This window comes from Gallinula chloropus, assembly GCF_964237585.1.
Source record: "Gallinula chloropus genome assembly, chromosome: 14".
NCBI classification, from domain to species: Eukaryota; Metazoa; Chordata; class Aves; order Gruiformes; family Rallidae; genus Gallinula; species Gallinula chloropus.
In genome coordinates this window covers 14,118,868-14,141,333 of record NC_140099.1, presented here as the reverse complement: position 1 = coordinate 14,141,333, position 22,466 = coordinate 14,118,868, and the positions used below count along the sequence as shown (strand labels likewise).

Sequence of the window (22,466 nt, the reverse complement as noted above, 5' to 3'; positions counted from 1 at the left end):
TTTTGTTGGATACATCTTGTCTGATCTGTGCATCAGCTAGGCTCCTGGCTGGAAAGAAAGAGGTGCACCTCTGAAGTGGCATTCACCCTAGACAGCAGTCCCTAAAGTCCATGGATTGAATCTCTCATTGAAAACATCATCTCCTTCCATTGCGTGCACAGTGAATATAGATAGCAAGTTCACACTACACAACAAGAGTGAAGTTAAAAGAAACCAATGGACACAGAAAAATTATTGATGGATTAAAAGAGTAAGCTTCCCAGTTCCCTCAAAGACAATATGAATGATGTTAGCAAGGGAAGAGTGGTTCTTCCTTGTTTGTTTGAGATCACTAACTCAGAATGTCTGCAGAGTCTTTCATGCTGGTTGCCTACCCTCACCACCAACCCCACTCTCTCACAGATTTGATGGAGTCCAGGCGATTTCTGTTGGCCATGATCTCTGCTTGGAAAGTCTGGTGCTTCTGCAGTTTCATCTGCAGGTTGCTTGGATCCTTCCAGCTATCATCCTGGGCAATGCTATTCTTCTCGTTAATCCAGGCAGCTACCTTTGGGAAGGAAAGAGCAGAAATAGGCAAAGTATTCAGTGTTTTTTTTCAGCTCCAAGCTGCCAAGTTCTCCTTTAATAGGTATAAAACATGGGACTAGTGAGCGGGCACACAAATGAGTTGTGCTTTCAAGGTTCTGCTTCCCTAAGCTTCTGCCCTTCACAGTGAGTGATCCCTGTACCCCTGTTTACCAGCAGTGGTACTTGGAAAGGGGGCCTATCTCTATGAGATAGTCCCCATGCAGTGAGAAGGTGCGTGGGCACATGTGTGCATGGAGGGGGGGGGGCGGGGAAGGGCAAATATTTCCCTATTTCTAACCCACTGTCAGTGTCTGGTTTGTCTGTTTCCATTAAGTTTAAAATGATGGCACATTCCCTTTGAATGCATTTATTTCTTCTGCATTTTGCTGGCATCCAATGGACAGTAGATCTTTCATCTGGTGACTGAAGGGAAGCTGTGACTTGAAAGCTGAAAAATACCTCTTCACTCTTATCCTTGTCTTTCAATCTCATCTCATTCCAGACTCACAGTATATCTCACAGTAGATCCCTTCAAGGATCGATATCTATGCAGCACACTATGTTATAAGAAACGAGAATACCATGAATCCTGTGGAATTGTACCTCATAGGAATTCTTCAGCAACTTCTGCAGAAGCCTTGATTCCTCTAGCAGGTGTCTACGAGCTGCAGCATTCTCCAGCAGTTTCTCTTTTCTGGGATGAAGTCAGATGTGTGAGGTAAAAGGCACAGAGTGAGTTAGATAGGATAAGGGGTTTTGATTTTCACCCCTAAAACACACATGATCCAGCCCTCCATTCTCTAGGAGAGAAATGCCCATCATACACAGCCTCCCATGATTTGGATTGCCAGAGAAGTTGCTCAGGTCACTACAGAAAGGATTAGTAGCAGGTTGATGCATGTAAAGTACAGACAAATAACATATATACAGGATCTGCCTCTAGGAATCATCATTACTGCCTTTCAGAGCACAAAAGAACATAAACCCATATTTCTTATATGGAAAGCCTGTGATAGGATGGTCTTTGTCACTGATAAACCAAAGCTACACCACCCCTTCACCCACAATGCTTTATTCACGTTAATGCAGGCATAACACAGTTTGATCATATTAATAAATGCATACATTCACTTTAATCCTAAGGGATCTCCAATCTCTCTTTGTAAGCTTTATGTTTATCTTTCCATTTACCATAGCACAGAGTACAATTGCTTCTACTGTCAACATTTAAGATAAACAGTATGCAATGTTCTAGGATGGAGTAATTCACATGAAAGGGCATGACCATATCAGAAAAATTGCAAATGCCCTAATAGATAAAATTGAGCAGGGCTTTAAGATCAACCTTGGAGCAGTGAAAAAACAGGTGCGTACCAAGTAACCTTTCTCCATGGTATTTAATGATAATGAACTATTTAATGGCACAGAAAGCCTCTGTCTCTTGTTTGCAGCACTGTCCCTAAGGCCATGCCAGGATACAGAACTACAAGAAAACTGCCTTTTGTTGAATCCTGCTCCCCCCTCCATTTAACTGCATTTTGGAAACCTCCTAATGAAGTATTGACTAGACTCAGGCAAATTTGGCAAGACCACAGTGCAAAGTGCAAGGTTAAGGAAATGCAAACCAGTTTATGGTTCTCTTAAATCATTAAAGGTATTAATCCCATGGGGAGAGCGTCATTGCAAAAGAAAGGGACATTGGAAGGTTTGGACTTCACCTCCTCAGAACAGCCTGGCATCTGGTGTTGATGTTGTCTGAGTCATAATGCTTGTTCTGCGTTAGCTGCTGAGCAAATGAAGCCATCTCAGCAATCTTCTCCATCTGAGCTTCCAGTGCTTTTTCAAACTGTGTGTGTTTCCGCTGCAGGCTCTCCACACTAGACACTGAGTCCTGGATAGAATTCAACAAAAGAAGCTGTTTTCAGTCAGAGTTTTTCCATCCACAACACTGATAATCCAGAAGCTAAATGGCATTTACCCCACATTTGCAAGCTCTTGAGAAAATTTATTATTCTTTGAAATTTACTGGCATTGAATTTGAGACTTGGAGCCTAAATAGTGTTCTATGCATGGCCTGAGGCCATTATTTCAGGGTCAAAACTGAACTAACTGCTGGGTGCTTAGCTTCTCATTGTTTTGCTGCAGAGACTGGATCACTTCTCCAGAGATAATGCATTAGCTCCTCGCTGTAAATCAATATTAAGACAGATACTATTTTGGAAGCAACTGTACGATACTGAGCTACCATCGGAGTCAAGTAAACAAGTATGTCACAGAAAGAGATTTAAATTAGTGCCTTGGTTTCAACCAGTGGAATTTGGAAGAGGTCAAACCCAGATTTCAATTTGAGGACTAGAGTCTGACTTTGACCTGGAGAGAAACACAGAAGTTGAATTCCTGTAACATTTGTGAATCCCAAGGTTAATGATTCACAGTTCTCTTTTCAGCACCCCTCTGCACTTTTAATTTTAGAATTGGCGGTGTAAAAATATTGTTACTGCAATAAACTCTGCTTTCCCACTATTCTAAAGAAGGCAATAAAGCTCTCATCAGATAGATCAGAAAAAAGATCTAAACTTCTGGGTGCTTACACAAGTCACAGGAAGGGAATGTTCTCACAGAGCATTTTCTGTACATTGCTGAGCTAAATATTGATTGGAAAATGTGTGGCTCCTTCTGTTTCATATGCTTCAACAGAGGGACTGTAAATACATCCCTCCAGGCTGAAAATTACAGGGATGGATACCAACCACTAGTGTTATAAGTTTCTCATACCGTTTGTACCAATTAATTCTACACTGAACTCTGAGGTGTAATTGTAGTTCCAGCAGAGAAATTTGGGAGCATTACATACACAAGGTGCAGGGCAAGCTAAGAATCAGAATATATATCCTGTATAGCTTTTGCAAACCAACATTAGTCTGCAGTTTCAGTTATTGCAGCTACTGGTACCTGAGGTGGGTAATTTAAAGCTTCACTGGGTATGCCAGCAGTCACAGCAACAACGACTTACACACTGCTAGCAAATGTATTTTGGTCAGGTATGACCACGTAGAGAGATGCAGTCTGATTTTCCTACCATAATCAGAGTGGCTGTATTGTTTCTTTGCTCTTGGGGCTGAGGATCCTATCCGGTGTAAAGTATCAAGGAAAGAAATCTGATCCTAAACTGTCAACAAGATGGAGCAGTAACTTCAGGAGAAAGACCGCTGGAAGGTTCGGAGTGCATCATCATCAGGTCCCTTTCCTCTAGATCAACATTAGAGAAAACTGTAATGTCTTGAAGAACCTACCCCTAAGTCCTCGTTAGCTAGGAAAGCCTCTTTGCTGCTGAGCCAGCTCTCAGTCTGTTCCACATAGCCATAGAATTTCTGTACAGGGGAAAAAAAAAAGTGGTCATAAAACATGGTGTAAAATAGAGGAAAACCTGACTGACCTGCAAAACCACAAAATTCCAAGACTATTCAAAAAATGAACTGCATAGCACTTGGTGGTAATAAGCATTAGATGCCACAAATCCCACGTGCAAAAGTATTGTCATTTATAATATGATTACTTCTTTTTGTCTAAGACATGGGATGTAATACAAGTAGCTGTAGCATGTTTGCTAATAGTGTAGAGCACACTGTGTAAGGTAACTAAACAGTAAAAAGGACAGTAACATGCCCTGAAACAAGTAGAATGTAATACATAAAGAAGCATGAAAGGAGCCCTTACCATGTAGCTGAAGTTCTCATATAGATGAAACTTTTTAGATGGGACCAGTAGCACCAGCTATTATTTAAGGTACTTGACATTCCCTGTTGTAAAATCTCAGTTTAAATTATTTCTAAATTTTGCCAACAAGCCATTTGAGCAGGAATTTTGTGAGATGACTGTTACAGGGAGGTATTTTGGAGCCCAAACAGATTTTTTCTTAGACAAAAAGCTAGGGAAAAATACAGTACTTTGTCCATGCGAAACTTTTCAGGTTTTTTCCATTTTAAGTATGCACCTTTTGCCAGCTGCCTGAGAGTTTGACCAGATTTTGCTAAGTTTTATAGCCTTTGAAAAACATTTAGTGTACATATTCCACAGAAATTTCTTTGTAAGGGTACATATTTGTAAAGGTATAATTTCTGAAAGTCCTGTCACCACTGAACGTGCTTGGCCCTCAGCAAGCCTTCTGGAAACTGGTGAAAAATCCATTAAACACTGGATATTGTTAGCATATCTGTCATTTTACCATCTTAGAAATTTGCTCTTTATGCTGAGGAAAGCTGTCAGCAGCATGTGCATTCTCTGTTGTCTGTATGTCTTTCTACTCACCTGTAAATCTTGTGCCTGAAGCAATTTTGTATACTGCTCCTGCCACGCTTGGATCAGTTCAGACCAGGCTTTCTGTAGCCTGGAGAGAGACTGGTGAATCTCAGGGGTTGCGTAGTGACCGGAATTGGCAAGTTCTTGACCATAGGTACTGAGAGAGTTGAATCTTTCCACGCGTGCTTCAATCTCCTCCTAAAATAAAAGGTTCACGTCAAGGGTTTATGGAATGCCAGTTATTCAGAATAGAAGCCTTAAGGGGAAGAATATGGACTACAACTTTCCAATAGTAATATTTGTATGGAAAATCATTCATCTTTGAACCATGTTACTGAAAGAGCACAGAACTGCCTAAGAGAAAATAAATGTGGACAATAAATAACTTTATTGCTCTAGGAACAACTGGTGTCCTACAGATCAGAACTGGATTAAATTAGAAACCAATTAGAAAATGCTTAGATGTAAATAAACATAGTTCTGAACACTCATAATACCATGCCCCCCTCAGCCTTTGTACATAAAGGTGGTTCTTATGAGACACAGTGGCTAGAAGTTTTCCTCTAACAGCTGGCATCAGATTATTCTGTTAAAGGTACCATTTTACTTCTGTTTGTGGTGTTAGAATGAAATAAATTTAACTTTTTTCACCTGGCCTGAGGAATATACTGAATCCTGAATGTCAAAGCATTACAAGCAACTATGGCCCCTGCAAACTGGGTGTGGAATTCCTCATGTAAACAATTTTAAATGGAAAATAACCACATGCTGAAGTGATAAAACACATTAACTCATAAACCACCTTAAAAACTATGGCATGTACATGACTAAAACAAAAACCTCTGAGTTTAGGGCTTTTTCTGGGTGTAGTGTTGCCCAATGATAGATAACACAGCTGTAAAATAGGCATTCTATTTGTCTTTAATTCAGATTAGTGCCTTGTGTTCAGCTCTAGTCTGTCCTAAGGGCTTTGGTTTGAGTCACTAACCTGAATGAGAAAAAACTCGTGTTTTTCTTGTCCTGTCTATAATTTTCGTCAACCCAATACACAACATATCACCTGGATTCCTCCCTTTCTGTGTCACTATCTCCTCTGACACATTTGGGTTCTTTTATTAGCATTAGATATTAAAGACTTAGGGCTTGCAACTATCTAAATTTGTAGTAATCTATGTCAGTGGTTTGTGACAAAAGATTATGAGCAAAACCATTAAGTCTGTGACATGAGACCACTGTTAAAATAAAAGACTCTGAAAGGTCTTCATACTAAATTTAAGTCTAGAAAACGACTCAGAATCTACAGACTATGTGGGCTCACAACAGGACCCACAAAGCATTCTGGGAACATGGTTTTTAGAAAAAGTTGCAGTACTGCAAAGTAAAGGTAACATAACAGCTGAAAGATATCTATGATGCTTGGGAAAAAGTAAAATATTAACTTTTTCCTAAGCTTAATTAGCAATATCACTCTTTTTAGAAAAATCCACCAAAAATCTTATTAGCCACCCAAAAATTGCATGGTGATTAGTACTGGGATATGAAGTGCTTCAGAACTGAATTATGTAGTACCACCCAATGGTAATTTACTACCCTGAGCCAAACTGCTGGGGTTTTTTTTCCTCACAGGGAAATGGAGTTTAGTTGACAAAATTTAATCCAAAGCTAGAATTAGCTTTATGGCAACGCAAATAAAGTGATGGGCAGTCAATGCAAATAAAGAGATACAGAACCAGCTTTTACCCACAGAGTTGGACAGCAGTACAGGTGACAGCTCCTGGGGCTTTCTGAGACTTTTTGCACAGACACAAGCTGCTGAACCGCCCATGAGATGGGGTTCTGTCAATACATAGGTGACTTCAATACCTGGCCTGTTACTGAAAACAATCTTTTCACCATGCCATTGACAGATGCACGCAGTAAAATTCTACTGTGTCTGCAGCAGTTAATTCCCATGGATTCCCAGCATGTTTAACTGGAAGCAGTGATGATACTTGCCTTTCTCTCCTGATGCTCCTCGATCATGCTTTCTGCTTCATTTGTGCTTTTAGGAAGTCCCCCTGCTTCCATTAAGCCTCTGATGTTTTGGGTCCAGTCTAGCATCTCCTTCATCTCCAGGTTAAACTTCTGCAGCTGATACGAGGCTGCCAGCTTCTCCTTCCTGCCACAAAATGTGCAGTTCAGTGTTATCCAAACCAAAATTATCTAGTTGCCTCACCCTCCCCATTTGCAGAAGGCAGCAAGTTATGAGAAGTCAAATGAAGAGGATTCAAGACTCTGAGTGTTCCTTTACAGCTCCTATCAGTCCTCACATTAAATCACAATCGCAGAAGATGTACACTGCCTTGGAGAAAACATGCTTACCTTATTTTCCACATCAGATGATTAGGGCAAGAAAGATACAAAAGCCTTTATAGCTGTGGCTTCCAGTAATGATTATAGCTCACCCCTCCTAAGCCTTTCTTGGTTTAGAAAGATTCAAGAAAAAAGTAATCATCTTCTAGAACCATCAAAAAAAAAAAGTCTTTCACAAAGGTTTTTTGATGGGTTTAATCTAAGAGTCTGGAGGCATTTTACTGACATTGTTTAGTGGGATAAGCCACTAACTCATTGTATTAGTTTTCCCAGGGTCACATCAATGGAACTTTTGAGTCACACTTGTTCCAATGCAGGTCTCTTAGCTGCCTGTATAAGATTTGTAAAGCATCCTCAAACACTTTTAAAAGGCCCATGGCAACTCTAATTGAGATCCCGAGGAGTAGCTTTACTCCTGCTGTGAGATATTCAGACCACTAAAAGTCTTTACCTTTGCTTGGCCTGTCCTTGGAGTCGAAGCCAGTTGTTTTTCATCTCCTGTTGCTTCATAGTCAGTTTGTCATTTATGGATGGATTCCTTGTGGAAAGGCGGAAAGATTCCAATTCCAATGGCTGGGAAGAGATTTATAGTGGGGTGAATTTATGCCAAATGTTTATATCCATTCCTGAGTTTGCCTTTCAGGAAAATGAGTTCATTTTAAGATCCCTGTTCTCAAAAGCGGCTACTTAAATTACAATAACAAATACACGAAGGGACTTGCTATACACACAAATTGTGTTTGCAAGTTATCATCTATGTGAAGAAAAAGATTTCTGTGTTGCTTCACTTGCACTAATGTTAGTTTACAGTTAAGGAGGCAGTTTTGCAGAGTAGTGAGAAACATACAGGAAAATGAAGTGCTAATTGTAACCTCTATTAGCTTAATCTAACAAATACAGGTAACAAAGTAAATGGAAACCTGGCATTACACAGAGGCAACCAGATTTACCTTTCCAGCAGAAGACTCAAAAGTTATTTCCATTTCAGCTGAAAGCAGCATCAAAGCACTACTTTCAGCTGTGATGATGCAGTTTTCCTTAACCTGATAAACAGTACTGAACACTCACCAACCCAAGTTTAAAGGCAGTGTCTTTCTTGTAAAACTCCAATTCCAATTGGTGTTAAGAATTTTAATTATGCAGAAAGGAGACTATGCCAGTCTGGTTTTCATAGAATCATAGAATGGGCTGTGCTGGAAGGGACCCCAAGGATCACACAGTTCCAACCCCCTGTCACAGGCAGGGCCACCAACCTCCAGGCCTGGAGCTACACAGGGTTGCCCAGGGACCCATCCAACCTGGCCTTGAACCTGGGATGTGGCATCTGCCACTTCTCTGGGCAGCCTGTTCCAGCCCCTCACCACTCTCTCTGTAAAAAAGTTCCCTCTAATATCTAATTTAAACCTTCCCTCCTTTAGCTTCAGTCCATCCCCCCTTGTCCTGATATTGTCTGCCCTTTGAAAAAGTTGATTCCCCTCCTGTTTCTCTGCTCCCTTCAGGTACTGGAAGGCTGCAATGAGGTCCCCCCGCAGCCTTCTCTTCTCCAGGCTGAACAAGCCCAGCTCCTTCAGCCTCTCTTTATAGGGGAGCTGCTCCAGCGCTCTGATCATCTTCGTGGCTCCTCTGAATCCTCTCCAACAGTTCCACATCCTTCTGGTATTGGGACCCCAATCCACAAGCAAATTCAAGATATTATACTTCTTATATGGTATTTGTGGTAGCATAAAAAACCCAACCCAAACCTTGCTCATCTTTCTGTTTCCATGCAGCACTCCCCCATACAGCCTTGCTAACGCTATCTATGGAATGCTGACTAGTAATCACCCACGTTTCATATGAGAATTAGGTAACAAAGTCACAGTGTGGGAAGGTATCACACACTGTCACCATGCACATACTATTGGGAAGAAAAAGTGCAGAAAAAGTCTGCAAAAATATTTTCCATATGAAAATGGTTAACAGCAGCCAACAGCGAAAACTGTGAGTGGTTCTCAGAGGATTTCAACTACCGTGGTTCAGCTGAAAACATTTCTTTTTATTAAAGCTATGCAAGAAAATGGAAGTTCAGACCCTATTGATCAATATTAGTCCCGAACAGTGCAAACTGGCTATTTTACAGAAGTCAGAGCTCATCAGGCAGGCAATTCTACCTCAAGATTTCTGGGTTTGATATCTGTGTCACAGAACCACATGCAATGTGGGCTTTGCATTCTAGGTCTAAACAGAACTAGAGTCGTGATTTTTGTTCAAGTCAGTACAGAAACTGGGGGAGAGAGGGAGAGTAAAATTTGGATTCTACACGTTTCAAAAGACACAGAAGAGTCTAATCTGTCTTGTAGGTGAGGGTGAGAGAATCAGCTAATGTGCTTCAAAGGGACTTCTCTTAGATTTAGTGTGACAATAACAGCTTTTGATATGCTTAAGTAGGGTTAAGCAGCACAGTACTTTACTGAGAAGAAATCCGTGCTGCATTTGCACTGCAGTGCAATTCATACCGATGAATCTGAAGAATCACGTTGATCTTTGCACAAAGCAGCAAAAATGAACTTTTTTTACAGTATTCTCTCTACTTCCCCACTTCTTACCTCCATTTTGGACTTAATAACACTGATTTCTCTCTCCATCTCTTCATGCCTTCGAATCAGGTTTTCCACACTTTCCACATCTTTACCATAATCCAGTGCTTGTATCAGTACACTCTGCAGGGGGCAAGACAACGTGCAAACAGGAAAGATGACAAAAAGCAAAAGAATCATATCTTAATTCTGTTGAATAGTCTCCTTTTTCACTTCTTTGTATTGCCACCTGAACATACTTAGTGTCTCAAAATATCAGCAGGGCATCTTGTCTGCAGATCTTCCCCACATATACCAAAGCAGCCAAATGTTTCCTATTAAATTATGGAACAGAAGTTTTCCAGTGTGTTTTATGAAAATATGGAAAATAAACTTGACCTTCAGAATCATACCAGAAATTAAATCCCATACAACAAAGAAATACATGTGTAAACGTTTTAATAAAGATTTCAAACCAACAGGCTTGTAACCTTAAGTAGTAACAAAAATTATAATACAGGATAGGTAATTTCAGCTTCATTTTTGGAATGAATAAGACTTTTAGACAACTTTTCAATGTTGCATGTTTAAGATGCCTACATTGCACAGCAGGGAGAGATATGCAAGCTAGAACTGAATGAACTAGCTTTGGATTTGGAACGCTAGAACTTGCTATAATTCAAGCTAGGGATGTAATTCAGAAAAAGCTCTTTGGTAGCTCATCTAACATGCACATCCACCTCAGTAACACAGCAAACAATAGACACCAGCCCCTTAGCTTCTTAGCTTCGCATCCTACTTACTGCATCTTGCAGTGTTCCTTTCCTGTGGAAGGATTCACTAGACAACACGGACATTTCTACAAATGCAAAGATGCTGCAGCTTAATTAGATGTCTAAAGCTTAATTAGATGTCTAATACTCCTTACAAGTAGTGGAAAAGAGGACTCATTGCTGGAACATTATTATCTTCCTTAAGAGGACATCTAAAATAGGTCAAACACACTAAGCTCTAGAACATAACTCTGTGGATGACTACTTTAAAAATACAGGAACTAGTCACCTAACACTAAAAGTCCTTTAATAGACAATACTTTTTGATTAGAGACTGTTAATCATAGAATCACAGAATAATTTAGGTTGGAAGGCACCTCTGAACATCACCTACTCCAATCCCTGCCCAAAGCAAGGCTACCTTAGATCAGATTGCTCAGGGTATGATCTAGTTGAGAACTGAACATTCCCAAGGACAGATAATTCCCACTCTGTACAGGGTAACGTGTTCCAGTGTTTTAATTCTCTCATGAACTTTTCACCTAATTGGACATTTTCCTGCTGTATCTTGCACCCACTGACTGTCACTGTTTTGCTATAAACCTCAAAGAAGAATCCAGCTTCATCTTCTCTGCAACCTCTCATTAGGTAAAGACAGCACACCCTTGTATTGCAGCCTCTAACCTGTAATTTCTCACAATACATTTCAAATGTTTCTTTTTAACAGTGAATGCCTTAGAACCGATAACCTGCAAAGTATTTAATGACATTTCAGACTTCCTACAAACTAGATACACAATAACCACCAGCAGTCACTGCTGGATACTCAGTGTCTCTCTGGTCATTTTCATGCCTGTGTTTATTGCTGTTGTCAAAATACAGTATTTTCCTATTTCAATTAATCAAAATATGAGCACTCACCTTCTCAGTAATCCTTTCTGTGATGTCATCAATTTCTCTAATTAAGGCATGAATCTCTAGGGCTCCCTCTAACTTCCTCCTGTACGCATTCAGGTTACCATGGAAACCGTTCCACCTTTTATTGAAAAGAATATTTTAGAGGTGTATTTCAGAGGGGAGGATTTCCACAACCAAGTTACTTGAGGCTCAGTTCTAAGTAGAAAGGCAGGGTTTCTGAATTCCCTTATGTATCGATCCCTAATTCTCCACAATAGGGACACATCATAGAGATAAATCACAGAATCACAGAATCGTAGGGGTTGGAAGGGACCTCCAGACATCATCGGGTCCAACCCCCCTGCCAAAGCAGCTCCCTAGACAGGTCGCACAGGGAGGTGTCCAGATGGGTCTGGAATCTCCAAAGAAAGAGACTCCACAGCCCCCCTGGGCAGCCTGTCCCAGGGCTCCCTCACCCTCCCTGGGTAAAAGTTCTTCCCCATGTTGGTGCAGAACTTCCTGTGCTCCAACTTGCAGCCATTGCCCCTTGTCCTGTCCCCACAGACACTGAAAAGGGGCTGGCCATTTCCCCCCGCATCCCACACTTCAGATATTTATCAACATTAATAAGGTCCCCCCCCCCCCTTAGTCTTCTTTTCCCCAGGCTAAACAGTCCCAGCTCACTCAGCCTTTCCTAACAGGGGAGATGCTCCAGGCTCTTAATCATCTTCATAGCCTCCTCTGGACTCTCTCCAGGAGATCCCTGTCTTTTTTATACCAGGGAGCCCAGAACTGGACACAATATTCCAGGTGGGTCCTGACCAGGGCATAGTAGAGGGGGAGGATCACCTCCTTCAACCTACTGGCCACACTCCTCCTGATGCCCCCCAGGATCCCGTTGGCTCTCTTAGTCCCCAGGGCACACTGCTGGCTCATGGCCAATCTGTCACCCACAAGGACCCCCAGGTCCTTCTCTGCAGAAACATCAGTCTGGCAAGACTACGGTTTTATTTATTCCAAGTTTTCAGGATGGCGCGGGGGGTTGAAACCTAGAAAGTACTGATCCAGCTTCCTTAAGCTCTCAGTAACGTCACAATCTCTACCTTCTTCCTTTTGGTTCTTCTCTGGTGGGCTGTGAAGTAGCGAAAGCAATATGCCCTTCACCAGGATAACTATGCAAACAGATGGAAATGTTTTAGCTTTGTGCATTTGGTGAGTAAAGTGCGTATTTGTCACCAAGAATAGAAACGTGGCTTTGTCCCTGCTGGCTTAGAAATCCTTCTCTATAACACCTTTGAGAGCCTTGAGAAGGAACTCCACTGTCTGATATTTGATAGTCATGATGTTAAAAGGAAAATATATGTGTCACAATTTGCCATTTGTCCTAGCCCAAGACTTCCCTTTTTGTTTCTGCTTCTTTAAAAGCAGACTTACTTCTCATTGAGATGCTTCCGGCGCTCATAGATTGTCTTTGTTTCTTCCTTGTTCTGTCTCTCCAGTTTCATGGCCAGGGCATTGATAGCCCTGATGTGAGCATCATCCACTGTGGTCTCCTGTAAAGTGAGAAAGGAACAAAGGTATGTGTGTGAAATGCCTGTGATTAGAGTTTTCCACTGAGGTGTCAAAAAATAATAGCATCACAAGGAAGAGTTTTACCTCCCTACCAAACATTTCAGACAGATGGGGTTTGCTCTACTACAACTGCTGGTGTTACTAGTCCCTGATGAAAAGACAGTAAAGGCAAGAAAGAACACTGAAGACTGTAGATACAATGATCTTGGTCTAGATGAGGAGCCTCAGAGCTTCATTCCTAAGTCAGGCATTCTAGCAGGGCCTCATTTGTTGCAGAACATAGGTGCAGTTGCTGGTTACATAGATTGCTGCTGCGGAACAGCTGCTGCATGGCAGATTGTTCCCCCACCAAACAGCTAGTGAAGTGACTTGTGTCTCTCCTAGGCCTGCTCACGGTTTTTCTAAACAGGTTTTTGTCCAGAAGTGCCTTCAACAGGCCTAAAATCTGTGCAGCCTTGAGAAACCCAGACAACACGTGCCACTGTGTTTTCTTCTAAAGTAACACAGCTGCATTTTGACAGGAATTCTAAGTCTTTGAGGAAACTTGGTTTCTGTGTGCATACCATAGAAAGGATAATATTTGCACATTGGATGTATAAACTGGACTATAGTGGAATAGCTGTTCTTTTAGAGCATGATGGATGGCCAGCATCGAACACAGCTCCAAGATTCAAAAACATTCTCTATTTTTCTAAGACCAGTAAATCACAGGCTTAGCAGGGCAACATTAATCACTGGTGTAGTAGAAGCACAGCTGCAGGATGCCAGCACGCTGTTAAAAGAATTATTGACTCCATTTGTATTTTATTTATGCTACACCCATAAGTATGTGCATGCTTTCCATATGTGCTTTACTATTACACGCAACCATAAAGTAAACAAGAGAAACCAGTAGACAGCCAAGTATTCAGAAACCCCACAGTCTTTTCTCCTAGGAAGCAGCAGCAGGACTTCAATGTAAGATGATTGCTCTCTACCCTCATCTCAGATTTGTCTAGTGGGGAGACCTAGACTGGATGGAGGCACACGGTGTGCCAGGACCAGCCTGCTTCTGTTTGTATCACCCCATGAAGTACTGTGTAACTGCGGCAGTTATGAGGGTATAACTGTACCGGCCTTGTTCTGCAGGAGTCATGTTCAGAGTGACACAGGAACAGTGCCTATAAGCTGATAGTATCTAAGGCCAAGAGTTTCCTGCAGCACATAAAATCTGCCTTAGTTAATGGAAGGACTTTCCTATCCAGAATCTCATACTGACTGGGATACTGGGTTGTTTCTGCCTCTTTCAACATCCTTCCTTTAGCTGGTACAACCTGTAGCAAAGCCGTGAAGCCATCCCTTACTCACAGTTCAGTGGTGAGGACTGAGGGACCAATGAATGTCTCTGATAACTCTCCGGCACTGAAGCTGAGTGTTTTGGCTCTCTATCCAATTCCAGTATGAATGCACTGTCACAGGAAATTCTGCTGGGCTCTGGACAGGGGAGCTCAGGGCTTTCTCTCAGGTGTCAGGCATATCTATGCTATTACTTTGTATAGGAAAGGATTGTCTCCTGCTATTAGGCAACACAAACAAACAGAAGAGAGGAGCTGCCTTAACAGAGATTAGCAACAAGAGGGAAACAAATATTAGGAGAGAACCTCAGAGTAAATCTCACTCACAGATTCCTAGACCTTCCCCACAGCTTCCACACTAGCAAATCAGCAAAGTAATCTCTCCTTTGTGACACTCAGACCTGCTAGTCCACATCTGCAGCAGTTCACAGAACCAGAGAGAACAAGAGGCTGCTGCAAATGCATTCCCTGGGATGTATGGCCTCACAGCTCTTATGGTGGAGAGCAGAAGCATATCATAAGGAGGTCCTTTTTCTGGCCAGGCCTGTCCCCCAGCATTCCCAAAGTCTGATGCCCAGGTTAGCACATCTCACAGCGGCAGCCGGCGTGACTCAGCACCACAAAAGAGGGTGAGAGATCTCAGCACAGACAGGCGAACTGTGCAGCTGTCTTGTCACACGGCTGCTCTCCAAAGTGTAAACCATCACTCTGTTATGTTCAACATCTGATTAGTAACATTGGGATTCAAGAGTAAACACACATGCAAAGGCCCCCAGATATATGTGCTTATTTTGGATGAAGAAATATGAGAAACTTGACTGTTCTTCAAGAGAGGGGAAGGGGGAAATAAAGAAGGGAAATGGAATAGTGCTCAATTTTTTTTTTTTATGGGCTTGCTAATGGAAGGTCTGTATCAACTTTCAGGTTCAAAAAAACATGGCTGAAACAAACACTTTTAATCCATTTTTTTGGGTGGAAATGAACCACACTGGAAACCTATTAAAATTCAGGCCCAGGTAGCCAGCTTTAGGTCATGTAAAGCAATCTAAAATTTTAGGTTGTGTCATGAGCACTCAACAGCTCAGTTTAGACATCAAAGCAGAAGGCACAATGAGGGAAAAAACTATCTTTTTTTAATGGTTTATAAAGCAGTAATGCTTCTTACTCCCTTCACCTCCTGCAGGTACTGGAACTCTATTTGCTACCTGGATTGGGCTGAAAAGTTAACTGCTGCTTCCAGCCACACATTTGTGCATGAAAAACATCACTTACCCCTGATGTTGCTCCACGGAACTCATTCAGCTTTTTCATGAGCTGCAGGCAGTGTTCATAGTCATTTCCCACATCACCTACATTTATCATGACTTCCTGGGGAAACAAGCAATAGAGAGGCAAACATTCAGGCTAAGAGTACAAAATCACAGCACGTCCCAGTGATTATGTTATGTTGATGCAATAAGTTCTGTGAATCACTGACCTACAGCTTCTGAAGTACCCTGTTCTGATCTTTAGATAATTATGAGACTTAGTTCCAACTCCATCTCCAACCTATTACTGACTATGGAAGCAACCTCTGAATGAAAACAGTGGATCAAGTGACACTTCACTCTTCCAAAGAGAAACTTTCAGATCTCATACACAATGAGAGTGAGTGCCAGTTGGCAAATGCTTCAAGTCTCCTCCATTCTAGTCTGCTTTAATTTCTGTGTTTCGCTAGACACATGTGGGATGACCACCAATATTCACAATCTCTGTATGAACACATTTTACATGAGAACTCATGCTGATATGGTCCAACTGACTCTGGCCAGGAAACTACAGAAAATTTTTAGAATTTGTTGAATCTTTCCTTCCATGTTGTTTGCAAAACATGTCATGATCCTTCCAGGCAAAAGCCACTGAGAAAACATCCCAGAAGATGACACATTTATCAGAAGGTCACTGCTAAATAGCAAGTCTCTACTGTGCTGATTGGATTAAACACTAGAATCCATTTACCTTCTCCCTGATCCAGGCTTCCACCTGATCCACCTTCTGGAGAAATTCCAGGAAGTCCCGGCTGTCCTCCAGCATCTTTCCACGAGCAGCAACAGCTCTTTTCAGCTTCTCCCAAAGATCCTGAAGCATGCGGATTCGGCGACGGATCTCTCCTGATTTTGGGTGACCTTTTGATACCAGGGCTTCTCCTTTCTTCGTAGTCAGAAGAAGAAATCAGACATTGAAGGTTGCTACTACTTTTTAATGTGATTACTGCACTACATGACCTTTCCAGGAGGACTCCCTCACTTGTCCTACCCTGGGCTGCACAATAAGTTTCCTAATATAAACTCTTACCATGCAAATGATACTGTTCAGCTGGAAAGCTTTTACATCAGGAGGGAATCAAGAACACTAGGATTTGAATATTTCCCTGCCAAGGATGACATTCGTGGAGCGGAAGCACCAAGAGAGGTATTATAGATGATTGTGCTCTTTGGCTGTGTGATTCACCCAGTTTCAACAAGAGTGTTCACAAATTGGGCATGAAATCCTATTTACCTTCTGCAGGAGTAATCACACCCCAGGTAATGAAGAAGCCAGTTGTATCTTCCTATTTGGACAATAAGGAAGTATGGAAGTTCCCTGGATAGAGCGATTAACAAATCTCTGTTGTAAACTAACAGCTTTACACTTCCATGGCATAGCAAGTGGGTTCTTGTCATGTTAAGTAGGGTAATTGATATAGAAGTGGTGAACAAGCTACCCTCCCTTTTCATTTCACCTATCTGACCTTCTTTGGGTAACCAGCAATAATCTGTAAAAACATTAGCAGAGAGAGAGAGTTACCTTATTAACAGCTGTGATGATTTCTTCATTTGCCAGAATCTCTGCCTCAAAGACCTGATGCTTCTGCAGCAGCTTCATTTTGTCCTGCAGATTGCTAGGGTCTTGTATGGAAGGATCCTCTAGCTTCTGCATACGCTCACTGATCCAGTCTTCCGCCTGCATCAGAGTTAGTGTCAGCACTGTGTGCTGTCCTGCCCCCTCCTAAGACATCCCATTGGCCTATGGACATTTCTACCCCTGGGCTAGGTGGATTGAGCTGGGAGCAGACAGCTTGGGTGGCTCTCTAGTTTCTGAACTATTTTATTTGATAGAAAATAAAACCAAGTATGAACAAAAAAGTATTGTTATCTAGCCACAAGGATAAGGAAAAATTCCTTGAACACCCCAAACTTAAGACATAACACAGATAATCTTCTAGATTGGATATAGAAAAATCCTTGAGCAGATATGCAGCCGTGACTGAGACATACTTAAAATGAGATTATGACAGCTGAGTTTTGGCTTTAGGGCTCTGAGTTTCATCTCCTATCTCTATAAATGACCTACCTGTAAGCTGGGTTAAGATTCTTAAGAATTCTGTGCCTCTCCTAGAAGACTGCACTATAATTTCCAGATCTCAGCAATGTTGAGAGACATAAATGGGAAATGCAAAGCAAATAAAGCCTCACTGAAAAAGCCGAGGACCAGCCAGACTATTTGGAAGCAAATACAACTCAATTTGTTTCTACACTTCATAAAATTCAAAGTGATCTAGTCAGGAACATCTGATTCAGACAAACAGATGAACCATGAGGGCTAACACAGAGTTGTGTGTTTCTCTTTGGACATGCCTTTTTAGGGGATTTACATGTACAGAGAATAAAATGGACAAGAAGATAGTGAGTTTTCCACAATTTTCTGTAAAGTCTGCTAAACATAAGACCTTACAGGGTTGAAGGAAATATTTTCTGTCCATCAAAACACTGAGAGCAGCACACATGACACACCTCGTAACTGATCCTGTTGTCCTCAGCCCACTGAAGTAACCTAATGTTTTGACAACACGAGAAAATGACTACGCAGCAAATTTAAGACAGCCTTCTCAGTTTCAAAGCATCTTGGCTGTCCTTGTGAAACTGTGCTACATGCACCCAAGACTTGACAACTGGAGGATTTCGTCAGTTAATTAATGATTTGAAGTGTTGTTTCAGCTGTCGAAATTCTATAAACAATAACAGAAATAGCTTTCACTAGCAGCACGTTCTTCAGAAACTGTTCTCTCCAAAGCACAGTTCCAGACTCAAACTGGAGCCTTATGTCAAGGTTGCCCAGGACAGCACACTGTCATCTGCTGTTTTCATTTCTGACACCCTCCTCACAATCTAAAGCCTTCTCCCACTACCCAACCACACATTAACGCTTCAACATCGCTTTACTGGCTTCTCAGTTGAACGGCTCCTCCATATGGTTAGGATGGGAAACAAACCAATTCCCTGTATATAGCCACTTAAAGGGTGATTTCTCTTCTATTCCTTATCAATAAGCAGTGGGTAAATCACAGACTGAATAAAGCCATTTAAAACAACAACAAAAAAAAATCACATCTACACTCTTAGTGGCTTGGTTTATTTTAAGGCTGACTTAAGAGGGCCCTAGCGAGTGCGCGATCCTTCTCCTGGCCCCATATCCACACTGAGGTATGAAGCAAGGCTGATCTGTTGTCCCAGCATCTTTCTATGCAGAGACTTAACAGTTGTCCAGACAGGCATTTTCACTTTATTGAAGACAACAGGGAGACCAGTGTTATGCTCAGTGTAGGCACATGGGACTCAAAAAAGGTGGGCACCATCAATTTAGAAATCTGCATTTTCAAAATATCAGGTACTTTACACTCCAGAGCACAAATTTTTTGTAAATAATCTGACTTTTAGTAACACTAAATATTTAAGCATATAAAGGGATGCACCTGTGACTATGCCAGGTATCTAGAGATAAAAACTAATTCTTTCTTTCAGTCCTCTGAGATAAAGTAGTGAAAGTTTTCTTTTTTCTTGTACAGGGAGTGAAAAGGAAAGGAGAGTCAGCATTAAAACTCTGAGCCAGCATTAGAAATCAAAACTTTTAACTTCACTATCTTCCCTCTGCAATAACTCAAATATACGTATTTTTAAGTAGCAACCTGCTTATCTGCCTTCCATATTATGACCAAGGTACAGGCTTCTTCACAACAGGAGAGTCTGTAAGTCTGTCTCACTACTTTGGGGCTAGAAAAGCAGCCTATTACTAAACTAGGAGAGTGTTTCCTGTTCTGTAAGCTGCATGTGACCTGCACTGCAGGTTTTGTGCAGATAAAACAAAGCCCCATGACCTGCAAAGGGTACCAGCTGCAGCTGCTAGGCTTCTAAGCAGACCATATTATGTTGAGCTCTCCACCGTCTCTTCAGTAATCACAGACTGTGTTGTCTTTGTACTAATGTGTGTAGGTCTCTGTGTAATTTACTTTTAGAGAGTAACCAGTAGAGTAGTAATGGTGACAGTAACTGTTATTTTCTGCTGACACAAAAAATCCTGTTTCATTGATGGAAATTACTTAAGATGATTGCAGGAGGAAGGTTTTTCCTAAGAAGTGGGATCTGAGCTATAGGTCTTGTTCTCCTAAGTAAGAGTAAGCAATGACCTCATTTATTTCACAGCTTAACTCACCGTTTGTGTGAGTGTGGCCGAAGTTGCCATAGTGGAGTAGATTATCACCCCACCTAATCTCTGGCAAGACTAAGCACTTCATCCAAAGGAGGCAGGCAGCTCTTCTGCCTTCTGCACCCACCCCAATCTAAAACCCTCTTACCTCTTCCAAGTTCTGGTAGAAAAGTGCCAGAAGAAGGGCAGTCTGCAGCTTCTCCCTCCTGCTCTGGGATAGATCCTTGATCTGCCGCTTCCGCTCATGAATGGCATTCAGTTTTTGTTGGATTTTTAGACCTTCCAGTCCACCAACCTTTTCTATTCTGCTTGCTTGTTCTTGAAGAGACATCATCTGAGGAGGCAACAAACCTGAAATTACTTTTATGCTTTTAAGTGGTGTAAAAGAAACAAAAACCAGACTCTTCTGCACCTAAGAGATGGTCCTTTATTTCTGGAATGAATGAAGCATAGCAGGGACATGTTAACCAGCATTCCCCCTTTCCCCCCTGCACTATGTTACATCTATGACATTCTTGTCATTAGTCTCTAGTGCATCTTGGCTACTTAAAGGAATTAAATCTGTAGCTCCAGGAGTCTGTATGCCACTGATCATCCAGTGTCAGGAATCATGGAACAAGCCTGACAACCCTGAGTGCTCAGTTTTTATTGCTTTGTGGAAACCAGGTGTTAGAAGGTAGCTCTCAACATGAGCAATCAGTCTGGCAGGCAGCTGGCACAGGTTCTGCGAGCTCATTCTGTCTGGGGAACCCAGGCACAGCCCTGGGTTTGAGACTAGCCCTAAGCCTGGATCAGTTCCAACAGTGTCCACCAGCCAGGCAGATTCCTTTACATGCTGGTAAGCAATTCAGCATCTGTTCCAAAGGTGCAAAGAGGCTAGCCAAATAGGTGCAGACATTGCATACCAAATGCGTATTTAAATAATTAGACAAGTCATCCCCTCTGACCTGCTATATTTTACCTGCTTTAAAAGCCACTGATTTTTTTAATGAAAAAAGCAGAAACTTTTGATATCCGTAACACACAATATGTCCCACTTTAAATAGTTCCTGTCTACTGAAAGATAACCCAGGCTTCCCCATTTTCTCTTTGATTCAAGCATATCAGGTGTTGCACACCAGCAATTTGATGTGCTGCTGTATTAAAAAAAAAAAAAAGAATCATTCTAGCTCACGGGTTGGTAGAATATTTGTTGTTGATTTTTGTACCTTTTCATCCTGTGATGCCAGAAGCTTCTCAAAAGCCTCGTGTTTCCTTATCAGGTGTTCTACTTCATCTACAGAGCTTCCAAGATCACTGCTTTTCAAATAGATCTATAAAAAAAAAAAGTTACTGTTTTTCTCAGTTGATTAACTATCATATAAACCTGATTCATAAATGTGTGAAGAGTTATTAACTCTGCAGTTGAGAATACATTTGTGGAGAAAACAAGGAACAGGAGGCAACTGAAATTGGAAATTAAATAGTAGAGCTCCATGGTCTTGAGCAAGAAGGAGAAGCATTAACAGGTGCAGGTAAGGAAAGTGGTCTATCACTGCTTATTGCAATCTCTAAGTCATGAGGATGGCAGTGAATTCTTGTAATCCCAAGCAAGATCAACAGTGTCATGTCTGACAGATATCTGTAAGGTTCCTTCTCAGAAGAATTCCAATAGCAGAGACTTCACAGCCTCCCTAGGCATTTATTCCAGTGCTTCTTTAGTTTAACCATTAGCAAGATTTTCCAAATATCAGTCCTGAAAAGGCATTGCTAATACTTCAACTCATTACATACTTCCCCTTTCATCACACTTAAGAGATAATTCCTTTTACATTTGCTTCACCATTGTACATGTTTGTTGGCTTTTTGCATGTCAGGATTTCTGTCTCCTCTAGGCTAAAACTACCCTGATCTAATCAATCATTCCACAAAGGCCGTGTCTTCTGACTCCAATTATTCTTATTGCACTCCTCTGGGTTCTCTCCATTTCACAGACTAGAATCATAGTGTCGCTGTCTTGCGTAGCTGTGCTGCTGTGACAGCTTCTGCAAGCAGCAGCTGGAAGCTCTCTGAAGGCCCCAGCCTGTAAACATGGGCCCATTCAAGGCCAGAGTTGCTGCTGACCAGGGCCGAGCCAACCGGCGATGGTCACAGCGCCTCTGGGAATCACATACAGGAGAAAAAACCTGCAGGCAGCGGCATTTCACCACCAGAGAGGGGAGTGAGAAGATGCAACGATCTGTGCGGACACCAAGGCTGGGCCTGAAGGACAGTGGCGGGGGGAAGAATGAGGCACTCCGGGTGTGGGGGAGAGAGACTCCCCTGCAGCTCCTGGAGAAGACCATGGAGAAGCAGGTGTCCCCTCACAGCCCATGGATAAGGAGGGGGAACAGAGACATCTACAGCCTGTGAAGAGATTGATCCACGCCTCGGCAGGTTTGCCAGGGGGCTTGTGACTCGGGGGGTACCAGGCCAGAGCAGTCTGGGCCCGAAGGTCAGCGCCCCATGGAAGGGAGCCGGGCTGAGGCAAGTGGTGAGGAGATGATGTCCCAATAAAGAGGACTCACACTGGAGAAGTTCGTGGAGGACTGTCGCCTGTGGGTGGGACCCCACGGCGCTGCAGGGGAAGGGTGTGT

General features: G+C 42.0%; 1 protein-coding gene across 1 annotated transcript in view; it reads right to left on the bottom strand.

Moving 5' to 3' along the window:
• SPTBN5 (spectrin beta, non-erythrocytic 5) overlaps positions 1 to 22,466 on the bottom strand; it is a gene marked incomplete at its 5' end in the record, with an annotated part of 97,770 nt that overhangs the window by 20,511 nt on the left and 54,793 nt on the right. The window contains 15 exons of the mRNA XM_084270534.1: positions 401 to 547; positions 1,171 to 1,261; positions 2,286 to 2,458; positions 3,861 to 3,938; positions 4,876 to 5,064; positions 6,862 to 7,024; positions 7,670 to 7,791; positions 9,804 to 9,917; positions 11,468 to 11,582; positions 12,878 to 12,996; positions 15,622 to 15,717; positions 16,348 to 16,539; positions 17,176 to 17,331; positions 20,000 to 20,185; positions 21,060 to 21,164. Coding sequence (XP_084126660.1) covers positions 401 to 547; positions 1,171 to 1,261; positions 2,286 to 2,458; positions 3,861 to 3,938; positions 4,876 to 5,064; positions 6,862 to 7,024; positions 7,670 to 7,791; positions 9,804 to 9,917; positions 11,468 to 11,582; positions 12,878 to 12,996; positions 15,622 to 15,717; positions 16,348 to 16,539; positions 17,176 to 17,331; positions 20,000 to 20,185; positions 21,060 to 21,164 — 2,046 coding nt within the window. The remainder of the gene's footprint in view (positions 1 to 400; positions 548 to 1,170; positions 1,262 to 2,285; positions 2,459 to 3,860; positions 3,939 to 4,875; positions 5,065 to 6,861; positions 7,025 to 7,669; positions 7,792 to 9,803; positions 9,918 to 11,467; positions 11,583 to 12,877; positions 12,997 to 15,621; positions 15,718 to 16,347; positions 16,540 to 17,175; positions 17,332 to 19,999; positions 20,186 to 21,059; positions 21,165 to 22,466) is intronic.